Here is an 18,067-nt window from a genome sequence, read left to right on the forward strand (position 1 = left end):
GTCTGAAGCTCGAACCCCCTCCTCCACACACACACACACACACACACACACACACACACACACACACACACACACACACACACACATACACACACACACACATACACACACACACACACACACACACACACACACACACACACACACACACACACACTGAAACTTTCTCTCCCTCCATCTCTCTCTCTCCTACTCCCTCCTCTCGGCTCAAAACTACAAGAGCCAGACAGGAGTGCACACACACAAAATACTCCTGCTCACATGCACGCACACACTCGCTGCACATGCATGGAGTGGAACAGATCCACAGAGCTGCACAGTAGTGAGGCAATGGTGTGTGATTGAGAGAGAGGGGGGTGGAGAGAGAGAGAGAGACAGAGAGAGAGACAGAGAGAGAGAGAGAGAGAGCATTTACTCTCCACCACTTAAGGAAAGCAGCAGTGTGGAGAAGTTGCATGAAGCGTGTGGTTCCAACTGAGGACTTTCTTATCAGACCATGGAAGCCAAGAAGTGGAGGTAGAAGAAGAAGAAGAAGAACAGGAGACCAGAGTTTCATCTGAGGGATTACTGGACTCTTGGTATATATGTGCTCGTGTCATGGTGATATCCTACATGATCGTCTCTTGTTGACAGGAGCCCCTCTGTCTTGGATTTCCCAAGGATCAACGTTTGTTTTCTGAGCTGAGGAGTGTGTGAATGAAGTGTGCGGAAGCAGGAAACATGTCAAACGGACGTTTCAGTCACCTGTTGAGGGCAGTCTGGCTGTTGTGGCTGTGGCAAGGTGAGTTCAGGCACTGTCTGCAGGATGATAGTGTCTTTCTTTAAGTCCTTCCAGCTGTTTAAACAGCTTTAAAGTTTGTCTTAATTTACTAACTTATTTTTGACAAGTGGATTTGTTCAGATTTCACCTGATTAAATTCATACAAAGCCTAATTGTTTTGCCAGATTTTGATGAAAAATAACTTGTTTTAAAAGATTAGTTTAAGCTTGGTATGGGAATAAGTTGTAAGTCTCGCATTTAGAATCAGATCTTAAAAGATTGCAGCAGATTTCCGCCTGTAATCCAAAGCTTCTGCAGTATGAAAGAAAAAAAATCCCGAGATAAACGCTCTCTCATGTGAGAAATAAGCTGAACACTTGCGGATTTAGCTTCAAGAACACATGGCAGGACACAGAGACAAAAAAGGAAGAGATTATAACAGACAAACTCATAATTACAAGGAAGCTATTATGTAATTTGTCACAATTCAAATGATTTGCAGGGTTCAACATGTGGATCAGCACTTTGAAAAGTAAAAACATGACCTATGCTTATGAATAGCCGGTCTGTGTTCCCCCTCTCCTCCTCTGTGTGTCTTCAAAGCGTCGGTCGGATCTGTGGCCAGTGGAGGAGTCTTTAAAAGAGAGCTTTGGCGGGTGCCTTTAAACAATGGCTCCCTCGGAGCGGGGAAGCGTGGCCCTGGAACTAATGTTGCCATTATGTTAATGGTTAGAATAACAGGAGACAGCCATTACTGACCTCAGGCTGCTGTGCAGAGCTGATTGTCCAGCCGCCGCAACCTCGATCGCAGCATTTTGGCCATCAGGGTTGGTTAGGGTGATGGGACAGACAGGAGGAGGCATCTGCCCAGTTATAATCATCACCCTGAAAAACCTCTCCACCCCTCTCTCCACTCTCTCCATCCACCCCTCGCTGCTTCACTGGTAGACTGGTACCTGTGGATTGTTTTCTTTTCACCGCTTAAGCCCAGAGCAGACAGGCGAGGTTGAGTCGCTGGCCCTGACCAGATGTCAGGAGGAGCTGAGCAGCTCTTAACCCAAAACAGAGCAGAGAATTAATTTAAGGAGCCAACACTGATATCAAAGCGGACATTTGGACAATATAATTTAAATTCAGATGCATTTTGACAGGTGTAATGTCATTTCTGTGAGTGGGGGAAAGCTTCCCGAGCCAGTGATCTTCATACTGACTGTTTGCTTGTTTTTTTACTGAGCACCAACTTTTAACTTTAAAGCTACAAATGCTTAGCTCTCTGCCTTGATGAAGTGAGAAAGATGAAAGTGGCCACATGGAAGAGACCACAGTGAATATTTGGATGAGGTCTGGTGGATTCCTGGACAAAAGAATTTCTTGTTGTGAAGATCTGAACTGAACTAGACTGGATAGGAAACCCCAGAAACCCTTGATCATATTCATATAAATTAAACCTTGGATGCAGTGTTCATGTTTTGGCCTGTAACAGTCCCATCCCAGCTTGAAACTCTCCAAGTATGTGAAACATCCAGCGGCCAGATCTCCCAAAAACATCTCCAAACCGAGCTTTTGGATTAAGGTGAAACCGATGTAATCTCAGCTCGAAAACATCAATGGACCATCAACTTCTCTTGTTTTGCTATCTACATATCGACCGCCTCGGCTGTCCACCAAAAAGATACACCACAATGTCAGGAATCTTCTGTCTAATAGCACAAAACCCAGTGGTACAGCACAAAGCTGAGAAAATGGTGGAGTAGGTGGATGTGTTGGCTCGACGCGGCAGCTGTTTTACTCATGATGAAGGTGTGAGATGCAGCAGGACGATGTGTGAGTTGTTGTGAACAGGAGCCAGAGTTCGCTAACCGCAGTGGAACTGGCAGCGGCGTCCACTGGGCAAACCTCTGTAGATCCCTTCTCTAAATAAACGAGGCTGACGGATTAACCGGCTTACACTGTGATGAAAAGACAACAGCGGTCGTCCGTGCGCTGCCCCGGGGACAGAGGGAGACTCCTGGTCCGGGAGACCGCTTTCAGATGCTGGGGTTAAAGCCCATAAAACAGAGAGGGTGAGACTCAGGGTTAGAATAACACAACAGACCTCATGTTCTTTGAAAGACCTCTAAATCAACCTGAACTTGGCCTAACTTTGGCGACAAGGAAGGAGGGAAGGGAGAGAGACAGAAGTAGGGTACAGCAGCAAATGATTTCACAGTGTTGGGCAGTAACTCATTAAACGTGCTACAGTAGTGTGATTACTTTTGTTTAGCAACAAGTAGTGTAAGGGATAACAATGTTAACTTCAATACATTACAGTTATGTATCCTAGTAACACTCTATTTTGACAATTTGTGCTTCGACATGTTTGCTGTCTTTAGGCAATGATTGTGTAAGTTTATTGCATGTCACACAGCAGAGACATGTCATCAAATGAAGCAATGCAGCTTTTCTTCTTTACCAAAGTCCCAAAAACTTCTTTGTCATTTTGCGTCCATTGTTTTGGTTTGGGCGTGTGCATGTGTGTTTTATTTCCCCTTAATTCAATTCAAAAATGGCACCAACTAAATATTGCACCGGCCAGTGTATTCTGCGTCACTTCATGTCATATTCGGATCGGTTGGTTTGTAGACGTGGGTCATTGCAGCAGTCACATTGACAAAATTTGGTGCCAAATTTCTGGTCTATGGTCACCAAAGTAGTCGGTAGATGCGTCTCACATCATGATCTATAGGGGACCACCGTTTTGGATTGAAAGCGTGCACGTTTCTCTCACAATTGTCAACTTTCATCTCAGACAGCCCAAAATCACACAGTGTAATGGAGCCTCTACAAAACATTTGCCGGAGCGTTGATATCAATTTCCACATGCTGTGAGACATGTTAGCCCTGCGCAGAGGCTGGAGGAGTGTGAAGGCAGTGATCCTCAAAGTTGTCTCATTTACATGTTGTATATTCTTAGCTGCAAGGTATAGCCATCGGCAGCTTTGCCTACATTCGGTTAAGGAGAGGACTTGGGGGTTAGTCACCTGGGCTAGGCTAATAGTAGCTGTTGATGGACAGTAAAACAGGAAGCTGGCAGCTTGTCAATTCACAACGTGTTGTTTTCTACTTCTATACATGTTAAGTATAGAATATGTGACACGTGGAGGCTTTGGAGCTGTTCAAAGGCAAATAGATGGAGCTGGTTTAGTAAAAGTAAAAAGTAATGTTACATAATTACTTTTGCTGCTGAGTAATTCAGTAATAATATATGAATTGATTACATTTTTCAAGTAACTTGCCCAACATTGGTACCTGATAGGTGCTTTTTGCTATATAGAACAATACAGCTGCTCCTGAGCTGGTCCACCATCACAAGAGAGAGAAATAATCTGAATAGTCCTTATGTACCAAACTTTGTCCAGCGGTTAAAACAAATGCAACAACATGTGCAACTTGTGACGAATGGCTGCAGACAGCCCTTCGTTGTAACTTGTGACGAATGAAGACAGTGATTCCCAACTCACAGGACAGATAAAGTTGGGAATCACCATCACATAACACCTATCTACCTAGATCTGGAGGACAGCTCAGTGACTGAAAAAGCAGCTGTGATCTGTGAATAATGTGCAGCAGTCACCTAAATATGTGGAATGAGCAGGATCTCTCAGCTACTGTAGCGTCACAGACAGGAAAACACACACATGCACCTCACTAATCTTGTCATCCTGGCTCATGAAGAAGCCTCCTTCAACCCCCCTTCATCCTCCTGACCAACTTCATTCACCTCATCAACCACTGACAGACACACGGAGGGGGGAAAAAAATTAAACAAAGACGAGAGAAAAAAAGGAGGGAGGAATCTGAAATCCATCCAGGAGAAATGAGCCGTAAACATCATGGGCTTTTTTCATCAGGGGAGCTGGGCGGTAATCAGTGGAGGGGGAGGTGGGCCAGGAGGGCAGCGGGCACTTCAGGGACAGTTTGGAGGGTTTTGTCCTGCAGCACTGAGGCAAAGAGACATGAGAAAGTGGCTTTACAGTACCACACTGAAAGAAATGGGGTGAGGATGTAGTAAAAAAAAAAAGTAGGAAACACATAAAACACTGGAACATGGAGGGATTGGTCCTACTGTGCCATCATTTTACTGCACCACCAACATTTTTTTCTTGACTGCCTCCACTTTGGATTCTCCATTAAAAGCCTCAATAGAAGCAGCTATGAAGCAGACAAAGGTGTCTCTCTCTCTCTCTAATGAACGAGACACAACGTTGACTTAAACGTCAAGCACTTAATTTCCCGCTACAAGCCCTGAATGAAAAGTACCAGGATCTGGTTCTTGTTTTTCCAGGATAGCTCCAAAATAAAGAAGTACATAAAACTGTATTTTGACTTTGGCGCTGCGGATGAGACATGAGAGAGGAAGAGCGAAGGCTGCCAAACCGTAATCACAAGTGCAAACAAACAAACAGAGTGCAGCCTGGAGGTCTTTTATAAATGGTAACCCTTCTGCAGTGTGCTGTAAATCAATGTGTGCAGTGTGCTTTTGTGAAAATGCATGCATGCGTGTGTGTGTGTGTGGAAACAGGATGAATATGGGAGCTCAAAGACAGGTAGATTACTTTGGCCGCTCATCAGTCGGCTGAAGCGAGGGCCGGTGGCGGCGGCAGTGTTGGTGGTGATGACAGACTGACCGTCCAGACCACACGCAGGTCACAGGCTGCTGCGCTGACCCCTTGTGGGGGAGTCATGATACTGCGTGATGACACATGGGGGACGAGCGTTGTCTCTGGCTGCCAGTAACTCAACATCTGAAGTGTGTTGTCCAGCTGCTGTCAATGACATCAGGTTTACTGCAGCATTGCAGAAAGGCAGGAACACAGAGAGAGAGAGAAGTGGCTTTAACCCTATCAGCCACAGCAGAATGCCGGTTTCTCACACACTGTTTAAATGAGGCTTGCACACAGACAGATCAGCCTATCTCGCTGTCGGTCAACATATAAACAGCCCTGACCCGTATGAACAAAATGAGCTATCACAATTGGTTGTAACCTCTCTTTGTGTGATGTTATGGCAATCCAAATGTTGTGTCTCATTCTCCTTAAAGGATAGGTTCACATTTAAAACAGTCAGGTGCCTATATGAGCACTGAAACAGGCTTTTCCTCGTCTTAATACTGACCATTAAGAGACCCCTTCTTAATAAGCTCCCAATGTGAGTGATGGTGAACCACAGTCCTCGTTCTGTGCAAAAATGTTTGTTTGAATATGAGGCAAATCAAGAGAGTATCTTCCAAAGTAATTTTAGTACAAAGTTCCCCTTTGAGTTTCCCAAACAGTGTTTCTCTTCAAAATTACCATTTGATTTGATTAACTCAGACGTCTGAAGCCTCATATTAGCTTCACAATTTTGCACATCAGAAAAACTGTGGATTCTATCCGCCATCTCTTAAGACCTTTACACACCGGGGCGTGACAAATAGACAACACTAAAATGCGAAATACTCGCCTGTGAATGTTATGTGTCCAGGGCTTTTATTGTGAAAGGTAAAAACGGAAGGAGTGGATCTGGTCTGCGCTACATTTGTCAAGGTGAAAGGAGTAATAAAGTTTGCCATCTTGGACCACGGAGCCTCTGTGCTGTTGTTTAATAAATATAACTCAACCCGTTTTGCACAACGTGATTGGTTGATGCCTTTATTTGCGGTGTGAAAGCTCAGAAAATCAACCTTGTTCTGAGAAAAAGTATGACGCTTTTTTGCTGTGTAATATTCGGGGTTTTGTGTGAAAATATTAATGACAAAAATAACAGTTTTTAAAAAATATATTAATGTGCAAATTAATGGCATGAAAAAAATTCGGCCTTCACACTGGATGCACATTAGAAAGAGATGTTGTAATTGCCAGTACCAACAGGAGGAACGTTTACAGCGAGCACAACCTGTTTCAATGTTCACATGAGCACTTGACTGTTGTTTTAAGACAGACTTGAAAAAAATATGAACATATCCTTTAATGTGGGAAGAGCCTGTTATTTATTGGCTGTAGTGCTTTAGTGAACTAACCACATGTGTTGACCTTTGACCCCTATGAAGTCATGTTAGGGACATAGTTTGACTTTCAGTAAAATCAGAGTCAACGTTAATTTTAATAAATGTTTTGCGTTGCAATTAATCAATTTGACCTGTGTTATCTTTTAGTTATGAGGCAGTAGGAAGCCCATAGTTGCTCACTGATTAGTTGGATTATTGTTGTGTAATGAGCTTCCATATTTGACACCAACATAATTACAATAAACAACATTTTGTTTAATTTTTTTTCTAGGCAAACCTAAATCCCACATATGTACACTCAGTTGCCAGTTTATTTATTACAGTACTGTTGTATTAAACTGCATCAGAAAAACTGGCAGCTGAGCATATAATCCAACATAAATCATAAATGTAACTGTTCACATCAGTTACGTCAGTTTTACAGTGAGTTTTATTGGTAAAAATACATTAAATCTGTCTCTGAAAGATGCACCGAGCATTATACCATGACAGAGAGGTGCAGACTACATCAGGGGGGAGGTTTTAGGAGCCATAGTGGAACAATAAATCAGAGGGAACCATTGCAGGGTAAAACTAATGACATCTGACTGCCTGTGTAGGAAGTGAATCAACTAAAATAGTCCCCCATCTCCTCCAAATTGAGATGGGGGTTGGATATTATCATATGTATTACAACATCGCCTCACTTGTGGTTGGAATAGGCTCTTTTGTAGAGGAATACTTAAAAACCCACGATGAGCAATTTTGTTTTACTAAGCTCTGCTTTTATGAGTACTCTTTTAGTAAATGCAACCATATGCCCAACTGGAAAGAGATCCAAGAGAGGGAGAGGGGCTGAATGACAAGTGACCTCAAGAAACACTATATAGAAATGTTTTGGCAAAAAAACTGAATCTCAAATATAGCAACCCAAAATCACTCCACATCACATCCTGCGACTCTTGCCTCTCTGTCCATTCATTGCACTGTGTGAGTAACCGCTGAGGCAACATGTTGCATGCAGCTACAAAGGGTGGATAACACAAAACAGACCGATTGGACGACTTGCAAGGAGCAGTGGAAATTAATTAATCCTGATTAGTATTTCTGCTCCGAGCTGTCCCGTGGGAGCGCAGCTGGGTCCGACTGACCGGGTTCCCTCGCCAGCTGCAGTGACATGGAGCATAAACAAACACATCAGCACATGAGGAAAATTGTTTCAATGCATATGACGGGAAAGAAGAAGTATTAATCAAATCAACAAATTGACAGGCAGCTTGAAGGAGTAGAAATGGGCCTTGAGCTTAAATCTGGTTTTGTGGTCTGTGACTTTATAGTTCAAACTAGGCAAACTCTACATATGGGTGTGTGTGTGTGTCTGTCCTTGTGTGTGTGTCAGGTGGAAGGATGCTAGGAAATGACTGCGCTGCACACATGTCTGTGGTTGTGGTCAGCATATGGGAAGCATTCCAAGAGTGAAGGGAACAAAAAATATCCTCCGTCTGACACTAACAAGGCTAATAAACGCCGATCAAGCAGCCGCCATCTTGGAGCCCTTTTAAAGAAAAAAAAAAAGAAATTCAACGTCACACACTTTCCATTCAAAGTCCCCATTTTCCTTCAGCTCAGTCAGAAGAGAACAAGCTGATCTGTGGCTCAACAACTAACTCCCAGCTCAACTGGAGGCTCGACAGGTGATGTTCACCCCCAAGTCAAATGAGAGAAAAAGGGGAGAGAGATTTCACCCATAAAGCTGTTGACCGCAGATGACCCTCAGGAAAGTTGAGAAAGTGAGAGTAAGAATGTGAGAGCTGTGAGGATAAAGGGGAGCAACAGGGAATAAGAGAAAAGGGAAAAGGGAAACAGAGGAGAAATCAAGCTGGATACTCTGACTTAAAGCAAAAGTTCAGAAATACTCTCATGGCAGAGAGTTAGACGAGAAGATTGATACCACTCTCATGTGTGACTGTTAAATATAAGGCTGCAGCCAGCAGCTCGTTAGCGTAGCTTAGCATAAAGACTGGAAATAGGGGGAGACGGAAGGTAACAAATCTAGCAGCACCTCTAAAGCTCACTATTTAACATGCTATATTTAATTTGTTTAATCGGTACAAAAACTGGCGTGTAAAAACAACAATTCACCATTAAAGGAACAGTGTGTAACATTTCAGGGGATCTCTTAACAGAAATGGAATATAATATTAATAACTATGTTTTCATTAGTGTATAATCACCTGAAACTAAGAATCGTTGTGTTTTCGTTAGCTTAAAATGAGCCCTTCATATCTACATAGGGAGCATGTCCTCTTCACAGAGTCCGCCTTGTTGCTCTGCCATATATCTATAGTAGCCCAGAACAGAAACAAATCAAACACTGGCTCTAGAGAGAGCCTTTCGCGTTTTTACATTACATGAAGGCCACTGTAGTTCTCCGACACATTTTGCGAAACTGGGGTAACGTGAGCCGCGGAGTGCAAAACCGCTGTCTGACTACTCTTGCTCCTAAAGTAGTGTTATTATGGTAAGGATGGCCTCTGAGCAAGGCGAATGGTGTTAACACAGTTTTACACTCTGCAGCGGAGCGGAGGGGTACTCAGTTGGTTGCAATCTGCAACCAAACCACTAGATGCCAACAAAATCCTGCACACTGTACCTTTAAGAATAAAAGTGATTGGACGAGTGTGAGAGGAAAAACATGTCAAACAGTCTGAGAGAAAACAGGAGATGGAGGCGTCTGTGAGAACTCATCCCCCTTCACTTTTTGACATTTCTTTTGGGAGGATGAAACTGAAGCCATCATTTTCACAACACATTGCACGGACAAAGCCCAGTGGGTTTCCTCACGTTGCAGCCATGAGGGTGCAATCAGAAAATCCTCTCTGTCTCAACTGAAACCAGATCGGAGCGCTCGGCCTTGCCATGTCGACACACATCTCTGTTCAACAACAACAGCAGAAAGTGCAGTTATGATGACCAGCGACAGGCAGACAGAATGCAGATGTGCACGTGTCAGATCAATAAATGTTATGGTGTGAATAATGCTTTCATTTGGATTAACTGAACTGTCAGTGTTTGGGAAAAGTCAAGCCACAACATTCATCATTGTAAGTGTTTCTTGAATGTGTTTGGCTCGGCCGGCCTGCTGCTGTCAGAGACCCACTGTTTGGTTTATCTCATACAAAGAGCATGCACTCGTGCTCACACACACCTCCTGCCTCCGAGCAAACCCCCAAAACAAGGCCTGTGTGTTGCAGCTGCAGGCTGATTGGAGTGACAAGCCAAAACTGTCTGCACCGTGGCCAACGTCCTGATTCACAGCTATGTATGGCTTCTATAGCACCCACTCACCACTCATTACACGGAAAATGTACCAAAATTACAGCCCTCAAACAGCTTGCAGTCAACCAGAAGTGTGTTTAGATGTAACAGGGAGAAGATGTGAATACTCCCTCATGGCTATTATCTGTTCCCTTCATTTTCAAATGGAGGAGGACGTTAATCATCTGGTGGTGTTCATTTCCTACATCCACCCAAACTCAGCCTTGAAATCTAAACGAAGCGTAATGGAGCCTCAGTGTTTATCTGATATGATAATATTTACACACTGTTTTCTGACTTTCCCTTCCTCTGTAGCCGTGTTTGTGGCTGGGACCGGGAGTAAACTATGGGAGGTGCCCACAGCCTCCTTCACTTCCTCCTCCAACCTCAGTGAGAGCCTGCAGTGGGAGCAAGACTGTCAGTACCGCCACCTACAGGACCGAGTGAGAATCACAGCAGACATCCCCCCAAGACTGGACGGCACATGGGTGTCAACAAGGTGAATTGTAGCGATGACATGCCAAAGCAAGAGTTACAGAGATTTTAGAGAATATAATATGTCAAGGAAGCTTAATAAGACACTTCATCTTGTTGTTTTCTTTGATTTATCATCTTTTCAAATTGTTTTATCCCTTGTAGATTAATGATATCTGTATTAAAAGACAGTCATCGTAGCAGATATCACCAGATTTGCAGACTTGAGATGTGGCCTTCAGTCAGACTTGAAGCACAGAAATGTGGACTTGAGACTTGACTTGGTATTCAAGAACCTTTTGGTAAAATCCTGAAAGCAGAATTAAAAAAAAAATACATACACCTTGAATATTTAAAGCAGCTATAATCTATATTTTTCTATCAACAATGGATCACATGACTACCTTTGTGGGAAAGGAGTCGCTCTTAGTGACAAACCCACAGAGACTCACTCTCTCTGAAGCTGAGCTATGAGTTTTTCACCTCATTGTTTTTGGTTTTTCGGGGCCCACAACTTTTTTGATTCCCTCACTGCTTTTATCAGTGATTGTTTCCAGCAGCAGCAGGAAGCTGTTTTCAGCTCTAAAAACCCGCTGTGCATGACCTGCAAAGCATCAAACGACAGACAGACACAGTTAGAGACTAAATGAAATGAAATATAAGCAGCTTTTTGCTTATGATGACTTGTAACTTGAGACTTGACTGAGCTGTGGCCCATGATGTGGCAGAAAACTAACCTCTGCTCACTTTTGTCTGAAATCTATTCATGACACAACTTCATCTTTTTCATTTTGACCGTTTCATTCCTCCGTGTTCAGGTGTGAGGTTCGTCCCGGTCCAGAGTTCCTTACCCGCTCCTACACCTTCCACTCCAGCCGTCACTTCCAGGCCCTGCAGCACTACTACACCGACAGCGGCTGCGAGAACCCGGCCTACTCCCTGATGATCAGGGGGAAGCTCCGTCTGCGCCAGGCCTCCTGGATCACCCGCGGGGGCACCGAAGCTGAACACCACCTCAGCAAGGTGGGCATCGTGGTCCACAGCGTGGCAGCCAAGCAGAGGCTGGCCTCCAGGCTGCCTCCGACCTGCGTGGGTCTGAGCCTGGGTCGAGTGGTGCCGGGGAAGCCGTATGAGCTGTACAACACCCGGGCAGGGAGGGGGTGTCTGGCAGCACTGGGCTTCTCCATGATGGAGATGGGACTGATACGGGTGGAGACGCAGCACCACAGCCATGGAGGGAAGGTCCAGGAGCTGCTCTTAGGGGAAATTCACACTGACTGGACACAAAGGACTCAGTACAGACCTACAGGGTACCAACAGCCTCTGCAGAATGCCATGGTGAGACATCACTGCGTTTTTATTTACCAGAGAGAGATGAACAGAGAAGGAGTGTGGAAGATTAATTATAGAGGTAGAGGTACAAACATCTTGTACTGTTAGCAGCTCAACAGTAAAGCAGTTTCAGCGCCTTTCCCAAGAGAGCACTTCATCTGTCTCTAAGGTCAAGAACGAATCTTCAGACACAACTTCAAATATTGTTTTGGAGAGTTTGAATAATATTCAGTCTTCCTCCCAATAAGCAACTATTTTGATAATTGATAAGTTATTGCTGTTCCAGCACCTCAAATATGAAGATTTGCTGCATTTTCTGTCTTTGTGAATGAAACTAGGTCTGCAACTAATGATTCATTTCCTTATCAATTAATGTAGCGATTATTTTCAATCAGTTCAATTTTTAGTTTATTAAATGTAAAAAAAAGTGACAAATGCCCATCACAATTTCTCAGAGCCCAAGGTGACATTTTGTTTAGTTTACTAACTTACAAATTTCCAGTTTACTGAATCATAATGACAAATAAAAGCAACAAATCATCATATCTGAAAAACTGAAACCATCAAATGTTTGTAATTTTTGCTAAAAAAACAAAACAAACATAAATAGTTAAACTATTACTATACACTTTCTGTTGGTTGACTAATTGTTTCAAATTAAATAAAACATAATTTGGGGTTGTGGACTATTTCCTGAACAAAATAAGCCGTTTGAGGCCATTCTCTAGTCCTTGACATTTAAATTTAACACAATTTTCTCACATTTTATAAGTGACTGGTAATTGATTAAGCAAGTAATAAAAAAAAAACAATCGACAACTTAAAGGAAAATTAAATATTCATTAATTTCAGCCCTAAATCACATTGTGCCACCTCTCCTTTAATCTTTGCAGCATCACATCCACCCCTGCCCTGTGTGCGCCCTGGTGTACCGCTCTTCAGAGCAGCGCCCCCCGGTGTTGCCCCGCAGCCCTGCAGCTCCTCTGTCTCTGGCCGGCCGCTGGGTCACCCAGCGCTGCGAAACCCGTCCCAACGTCCTCTTCCTCACCCGAGACTTCACCTTCGATCCTGACCAGCACGCGTGGGAAGGCGTCTACCGACACTACTCGGACCCTGCGTGCTCTCAGCCCACTTTCACCCTGAGAGCCTCGGGCCACTATGCTCAGGGAAACCCCTCCGCCAAGGTCTCAGGAGCCACCGAGTTCGTCTTCAAGGTCATCCAGGTGAGAGTCACAGCCGTGGAGGAGACCACAGCGAAGTTGCTGAATGGGTCGAGGCCTGGAAAGTGTGGTCAGGCCGGAGGCTGGGAGGTCGGGATGGAGCAGGACTTGACCCCCACAGATGGGTGCACCCTGCTGGGAATCAAGTTGCCACATAAGGAGTATGAGCTCTTCAAGACTGAGCTGGATCACAGGAAACACCCGCTGCTGTTCATCGGAGAGAGGCCGGCTGACGGGTCCAGTCCAGACCGACTGCAGAGGAGGCCCACCTCCTTTCAGGCTCCCATGGTGCTTTGCAGTGGGGGGGACACACAGCCTTCACGTCGCTATGGCTCAGGTTTTAACAGCAAGCAAGTCCAGTTAGCAGCCAGCGGGACAGCGAGACTGGCACAGCTGGTGTTACTGGTGCTGGGATCTGTGCTGTGCAGCTGGTTCTGTGTTTATTAGAGACATTGTTCACGAATCAAGCCTGTTACACAGCTGAAGTCATTGATGGACATTGTTTTCTGGCAGCTTTCTTTCACTCTTCCTCCATATGATGATGACCAACATGTGCGATGGTCAAGAAAATCACGAGACACTCAGGAGAGCTGAATAATGTTTGATATCTGGCTTTCAGATGCTGCCTGTAGGTTCACTTTAATGACTCTTAACTTCAGCTGCATTTCTACCTATCTGTATATAAACCACCAATATATACAAATGCCATCATTTCAGTATGTAAAAATATATATTCTTTTATACTGTCCTTCCTTTTGTGTAATGATCACATGTTCTCACTTCACAGATCATTTCTGGGTAAATGCAGTTTTCTTCACACTATTATTACAAAGCAAGATCAAAGAAATGTGGATTGCTTATTTCCACACCAAACTGAAAGCCATGGACTTTCCACAACTTCAAACAAGAGCTCATTTTCATCCAAGATGCAGTATAACTAATGCACTTTGTACAGAACATTGTTTTCTCAACATGCTGGAGAGAAAAGAAGCTGGAAAGTGGAAAATGTGTAATCTATAATTGCCATCCTCATTGGTCTAATGCCACTGTGGTGTGAAATGTTGCTTTATCTCTATCCTCTGTCAAAGCTTGTGTATTAGTCTGCTTTTCTATCAGCAGTCGATCTAAACAAATCAAATGAATATTTATTTTAACCATTTATACTGTACTTTTTGATAAGAGAAAGATTTTGGTCTAATATTTTAGTTAGTTTTGCCATTTAAGAAGTGATTATTTTCTATGTGTATTAAAAATGGCTTTTCATAACGTCTTGTGTTCAATTAGTCTTTAAAACAAGAGTCTACAGCAGGCGGCAACCTCCGCGTCTGAAAAGTGAAGCCAACATGGAAGTGCCTTAAACTGGCATTATTTCTAACAGCCAGCAGGGGGCGACTCCTCTGGTTGCAAAAAGAAGTCTGATTGTATAGAAGTCTATGAGAAAATGATCCTACTTCTCACTTGATTTATTACCTCAGTTAACATTGTAAACATGAGTTTATGGTCTCAATCTCTAGTTTCAAGTCTTCTTCAATACAGCATGATGTTCATTTAGTAAATTATGGTCCCATTTAGAGTCAAATAGACCATAAAGCAGGGGATGCTTTAGGGCGTGGCTACCTTGTGATTGACAGGTTGCTACCACAGCGTTGTCCGTGTTATCACATACAATACAATACAATAACTTTATTGTCCACTAGGGTGGAAATTTGTCTTCAGTTCACCAAACACAGAAAACAACAGACATCAAAAACCAGACAGCAATTAGTAAAAAACAGATACATTCGTCTTACAACTTTAATCCTTTCACAGTGTGTTTTCAGTTCATTTAAGTTAATTACAACCTTTTTGGTTTATGACTAAATACCTGCATAACACATTTGGACAAATTTTTACCTGATGATGGTGCTTGATGAAAAGTTAAAGGAGGATCAAAGTTATTACAATATATTCTTAGAGGGACGTGAAAGTCTGAACCAAGTCAGCCAAAACCACAAAGGTCAACCTCATGGTGGTGCTAATGAAAAAGTCGGAATCATCAAAGTCCGTAGGATTCATCCTCTGGGGACCATGAATGTCTGCACAAAATGTCATGGCAATCCGCCTAATAGTTGTTGAGATATATTAGTCTCGACAAAAGTGGTGGGCCGACCGACCTGCACATGTAAAAATTAAAGTTTCATGTGTCCCAAAGCTGCTGTTTTATTTCAATAACCAAACAGAACATTTGGACTGTAGCATCAGCTGGATGTTGTCCTCTCTCTGGTGTTCTGTGGTCTGATTCAAAGCCCAGATAGTGGGTGTGGGTGAGCGTACTGCCGTTTGATAAATAACTGTCATATGGCTCACACATTACACGAAGCATTCCAGCGCAGGCCCAACCGATGGAAACACACAGACGGATATCAGATTGGATGCACAGTGTATCATGAGAATGAACAGCCGTCCGCCAACAAAATAGATTTCGCAGTCGCTCTGACAATAAATGAGGCGAGAGGAGCAGCAGTTAGGAGACAACAGAGGAATATATATAGCTCCAGATTTCCAGTGTTATGACTGAAGCAAGTCAAGTGCTCCACGGAGGAAAAGATCCTCCATTTGTTAAATCATGACACCTGCTTTTTCAAAATGACATGCAGGCAGTTCAACTCAACTTAGATCACCACCCAAAATCAGCTGTGTATATAGGCTACAACATGTTTTGAATTTACATGCAAATAATCTGCAGTTTTGAACCCGTGAGGAATGAAAAACAAAATCCTCAATGTGTTTCTTCTTTTCATAAAACGACATTGGAACAAAAATCTTTTTCTTACAGATCAATGGGATCCTACATGAACACAGAATTATCTGTCGAACAGTTTCTGTTATTTCAGAGATTTCTGTATTTCTTTGTTTTTCCTCTCTCTGACTTAAAGTCGGCATTGAGACAGATCAAATTCTGATGACAGTTGGTGGGTTGTTTGGTAAATGTCAATCAAATCTTATCCAACCGTGATGAAAGCAGATTACTTATGATTGTTTATGAATCTACAGTGTTATATATTATTAGCAAACAGTTGCTTATTAACACATCCAGCAGACACAGAGAAACATCATTTATTTGGAGTCATATTTCTAGTTAAGTCCAATATTCACTCAACTTTTAGCTCTATTTTTGGTCTCCACCGACTCCTGAGGGGAATATTTGGCTCTTTAGCTGCTAAATGCTCCAATATTTTCACAAGCTAGTCGCTAAGTTTGTCTAAATGCCATTGGTACTAGGCAGGTAGCGTACAGTCATTTATTTTTATAGCTTTTGTGCTAAAACAAACTGCGCTATGAGACTGAAACAAAAGCTGGAAAAACAAAACAATGAGATGAAAGATGCCATTAAGCTCCGAAGAGCTGAGAACTGCAGACTCAAGTAATAGTTCTCTGTGTGTTAATATACAAAATATTGATTATAGTTGCTTAAAGATTATAAACCAACTTTCCAGGGGCTGTAACATTAGGCTACACAATTCTGCAGGTTATCGTTGTTAAAATTAGTAAATAAATGAAATAAGGCAAAATGATGTTAGTTGACTCTAACATTGAAATAGTGGGGACAGAAAGAGAAAGAAAGAGGGAGAAAGAGAGAGAGGTAGTCCTTTCCAGAGGCTACATACTGTTCCTATTAACTCCTGCGAGAATGGTGATGGCAGCTGTTAGCCCCATGAGGTCATCCTTCAGGCTTGGATGGAGAATCTAGATCTGTAACCTCCTGAAGCCAACACAAAGAGAGCACAGGCTGAGACAAAGAAGAGCTGAGAGTGGACGAGTGGCATTTATCTGCACAATGGTGTGCACAATATGTCATTAAATGGAGACCCAGTGAATCCAGCAGCAACCACATGGATCCACCCAGGTTATTGTGTGCTGGAGATGGCCGGGTGGTGATGATGATGACTGGAGAGGATGGCTCCAGGCGGTGCAGTTTTTCATAGTCTGTTTGCGGTTTCTGAAGCGCGCCATAAAGTATAGAGACTGTCAAGGCAGGGAGGAGCGCAGGGCCAACCTGTTAGCAATCAGGCTATTGGTGGCTTATTGAATATATCCATTGAACAACAGAGAAAAAAAAAAACGTTAGGAACTAGATTTAAGTAAAAATCGAGAATGATTGTATTCTGGATGAGTTTATGAGGATATGATGATGAGGATAACAGCCTAAAATATGGATCTCTGAGTATTTCATTGTAACTTCAAACCAAGATGATATTTTATTTTTTGTGATCATCAATTTACAAAGATACATTTATAGATTTTGCTCTTTTAAACATTGCTGGCACTGCTGCAACCGTGGCTATAGACTTCCCTGCAGATTTTCAAATAACTTTTACCTGACTGCTGATACATTCTCAAATTGACTATCACACTGTAATGTTTTAACATAACTTAATATAATTTAACGTTAGGGTTAACTAATTTAATGTTAACAATACAGGCCTACTAGAGTGACTTCATTCCTCCATGGGGCAAATGTTAACATTACCAAGCGCTACGCATGTGAGGCTTATTTACAAAGGAAACCTGTTAATGTGAGCTTGTTAAGAGTTAGCTAACTAGCCAGCACATTTCATCCAATATCTTCATGACACGTGATATGGGGCACATGTTATGACATCAATGTTAGCGTGAGTGGATATTGCAAATTAGAAGTAGTAATCTACTTTATTTATATAAAACTAACTAACTCATGGACGTGCACTCGGAGCACGGGCTGAAGGCCGAGGCTCACCGAAGCATGCCCTGCTACGTGCTGCAAAACCATGCCCGTCCGGGTGAAACACCAAGTTTTTAGGGAGTTCCTACAAAGGCAAAGCAAAAATAGGAGAAGCTGTCCACATGATCCACTGTATCACGTGTAACGTTTTAGCTGTTGTTTGACTTTCTGTAGCCTTCTCTGAACTAGGACCATAAAATACACAACCTCTTCATATG

The 18,067-nt window shown here is 42.9% G+C and overlaps 1 protein-coding gene across 3 annotated transcripts; it reads left to right on the plus strand.

Moving 5' to 3' along the window:
- The first annotated feature begins 236 nt into the window (after window positions 1-236).
- apcdd1l (adenomatosis polyposis coli down-regulated 1-like) lies at window positions 237-14,374 on the plus strand. 3 transcript variants are annotated; one of them, XR_012594702.1, is made up of 5 exons: window positions 8,438-10,086; window positions 10,398-10,581; window positions 11,375-11,894; window positions 12,782-13,736; window positions 13,896-14,374. XR_012594702.1 is itself a non-coding variant. In XM_074641308.1 (4 exons), exons 1-4 carry the CDS (start codon window positions 697-699, stop codon window positions 13,553-13,555), a joined length of 1,563 nt encoding a protein of 520 aa, XP_074497409.1. In that variant the 5' UTR covers window positions 237-696; the 3' UTR covers window positions 13,556-14,374. The 3 variants fall into 3 exon arrangements, 2 of the variants coding, with proteins under 2 accessions (XP_074497409.1, XP_074497397.1); XM_074641308.1 differs by lacking the exon at window positions 8,438-10,086 and adding an exon at window positions 237-781 and having other exon boundaries at window positions 12,782-14,374; XM_074641296.1 differs by having other exon boundaries at window positions 12,782-14,374.
- The last annotated feature ends 3,693 nt before the right edge of the window (window positions 14,375-18,067 follow it).

This window comes from Sebastes fasciatus, chromosome 1 (assembly GCF_043250625.1).
Source record: "Sebastes fasciatus isolate fSebFas1 chromosome 1, fSebFas1.pri, whole genome shotgun sequence".
Lineage (NCBI taxonomy): Eukaryota > Metazoa > Chordata > Actinopteri > Perciformes > Sebastidae > Sebastes > Sebastes fasciatus.